Source organism: Gastrolobium bilobum, unplaced genomic scaffold, assembly GCF_033153095.1.
Source record: "Gastrolobium bilobum isolate Gb01-03AN ecotype WA unplaced genomic scaffold, APGP_CSIRO_Gbil_v1 utg5903, whole genome shotgun sequence".
NCBI classification, from domain to species: Eukaryota; Viridiplantae; Streptophyta; class Magnoliopsida; order Fabales; family Fabaceae; genus Gastrolobium; species Gastrolobium bilobum.
In genome coordinates, this window is record NW_026899498.1 from 60,253 (window position 1) to 62,136 (window position 1,884).

The 1,884-nt window shown below is 38.2% G+C and overlaps 1 protein-coding gene across 1 annotated transcript; it reads right to left on the reverse strand.

The window, feature by feature from the left end:
- Positions 1-936, reverse strand: LOC133290721 (nicotianamine synthase-like). The gene has a single exon (XM_061488858.1). It carries the CDS (start codon positions 934-936, stop codon positions 1-3), a length of 936 nt encoding a protein of 311 aa, XP_061344842.1.
- Between the last annotated feature and the right edge of the window lie 948 nt (positions 937-1,884).

Below are 1,884 nucleotides of genomic sequence, written 5' to 3' on the forward strand. Positions count from 1 at the left end.
TCAAGCCTGGTCATCAATGGTCAACTCATCAATAACGTTTCCATGGTTTAAGGGATTAAAACCTTCAACTTCAGAGCATTTGCTAGACAATACTGGTGAGTATAGCCCTTGATTCACTGAATGCTTTCGTGCAACAATAACTGAATTGATAACATCATCAGTTGGGTGAAAAACTGATAGAACTTCAAAACCTTTGAGATCAGAAGCATCAACAACTGGATAGAGGAATGCTCGAGCTCCATGTGCACTCCTTAGCAACAAAATAGCTCCAGGAGCCATGTGTTTAGCTAAGTGATTAATGACTTGTGTTTTCTCATTCTGGTCCATGCCTACCAGTGCTGCCAAGAAGACCACGTTATACTCCTTAAGGCCATTTGAGACATTTGCAATATCACTTGTGTGGAAGAACATTCGTTTTGATAAGTCAGGGTCTGATGAGATCAAGTCATAAGCTTTAGCATTTGCTAATGCATCAATATCGTAGTTGTGAAAGCATGTGTGCCTAAAGTAATAGGTGGCCAACATGATTGAGGTAAGAGGTAGGGGACCAGAGCCAACAAAGGCAAGTTGGGAGGGAACTTGAGAGCAGTGTCTGGTGAGCATAGTGAATTCCAAATGGCTAAGTTTGAGGTAATTTGAGTAGTAAGGGAAGAGTTTGATGTGGTTCAATGGTTTCTCATGAGATCCTATGAGAGCAGAGTAATGGGTTTCAAGAAGTCCCTCAGCTTTCCCACAAAGCCTAATTAACTTTGCTATAGTTTCTTTAACTTCTTGGCTCAGCTGTGTAACATCTAATTGACATGGGGAAGTGCAAGTTGTTACAAGTTGGGTAAAGAGGTTATTTACATGGTTGGAGGGATTGAGGCTTTCTAATGTAGAGATTTTGTCATAGATTTTACATACCTTTCCTACTATCAGCTCCTTCTGGTTGTCCATTCTTGTGTTATTAACTTGCACAAATGAAGGGTCAATCACAAGGACTTGCTCCTCACCCCTGAATTCAAGTTTCACAATACCCTCCAATGTTAACTTATAAGTACACTGCACGACTTCTATTCTTATAGGCTTTAATTAGAGGTTGCAACTTTGCGTGATGGCCACTTTTCAAGTTGGTGCAACTTGATGTAAAAGCCCCATTTGCAGCTTATCTCTTAAAATAATGATCAGGTGCATGCGGCAGTGCGGCACTACAGGACAAGTTCACCGCATAAAGCTATTCTTTCTAACTGAAGACCCGAATAGGACAGGATATAATAACTGTTCTGCGACAAAAATCGTTTACAATAAAGAAATAAGTAATTGACAATGGACTAGTTGTCTAGGATTCAGGTTAGGGTCAAGAACATTGCTGACATGGAAACACTGCTCATAAACATGTGATTCTATCTTGTCCATTATGATCCTGACATGCATTATTATATCAGGTCCATCACTAATACTAGTGTAAATAATAATAGAGCTCAGAGGTGGGAGATATGGCAACATTCTGTAAGATTTTTCACTGATATTCTGAATAACATTTTTTGAGCTCATGGGATAGAATTAATGTTAACGTCAACGTTTATTCTGAATAACATCTGAATATGTAAGCAGGAAGAACTAAAACAGACTACTCAAAACATGCGCATAATTTATCTCACTTTATTTTCATTTGCCTGTAGTGGGTCTCCTGTTAAACCCGAGAAAAAAAAACTATTTACATAAGACCAACAAAACAATCATCTCATTAAAGAGAACACCTTTAAATATATGGCAGGCAAAAAACATCAAATTTTATAAACATCCTATAATTAAGATCTAACAAGAGAAATACCTGAAAGGTTCTATATTGCTGATTTTATGAGTCTAGTATGTCGACATTGTATCCTCAGATGGCCCCGTTGT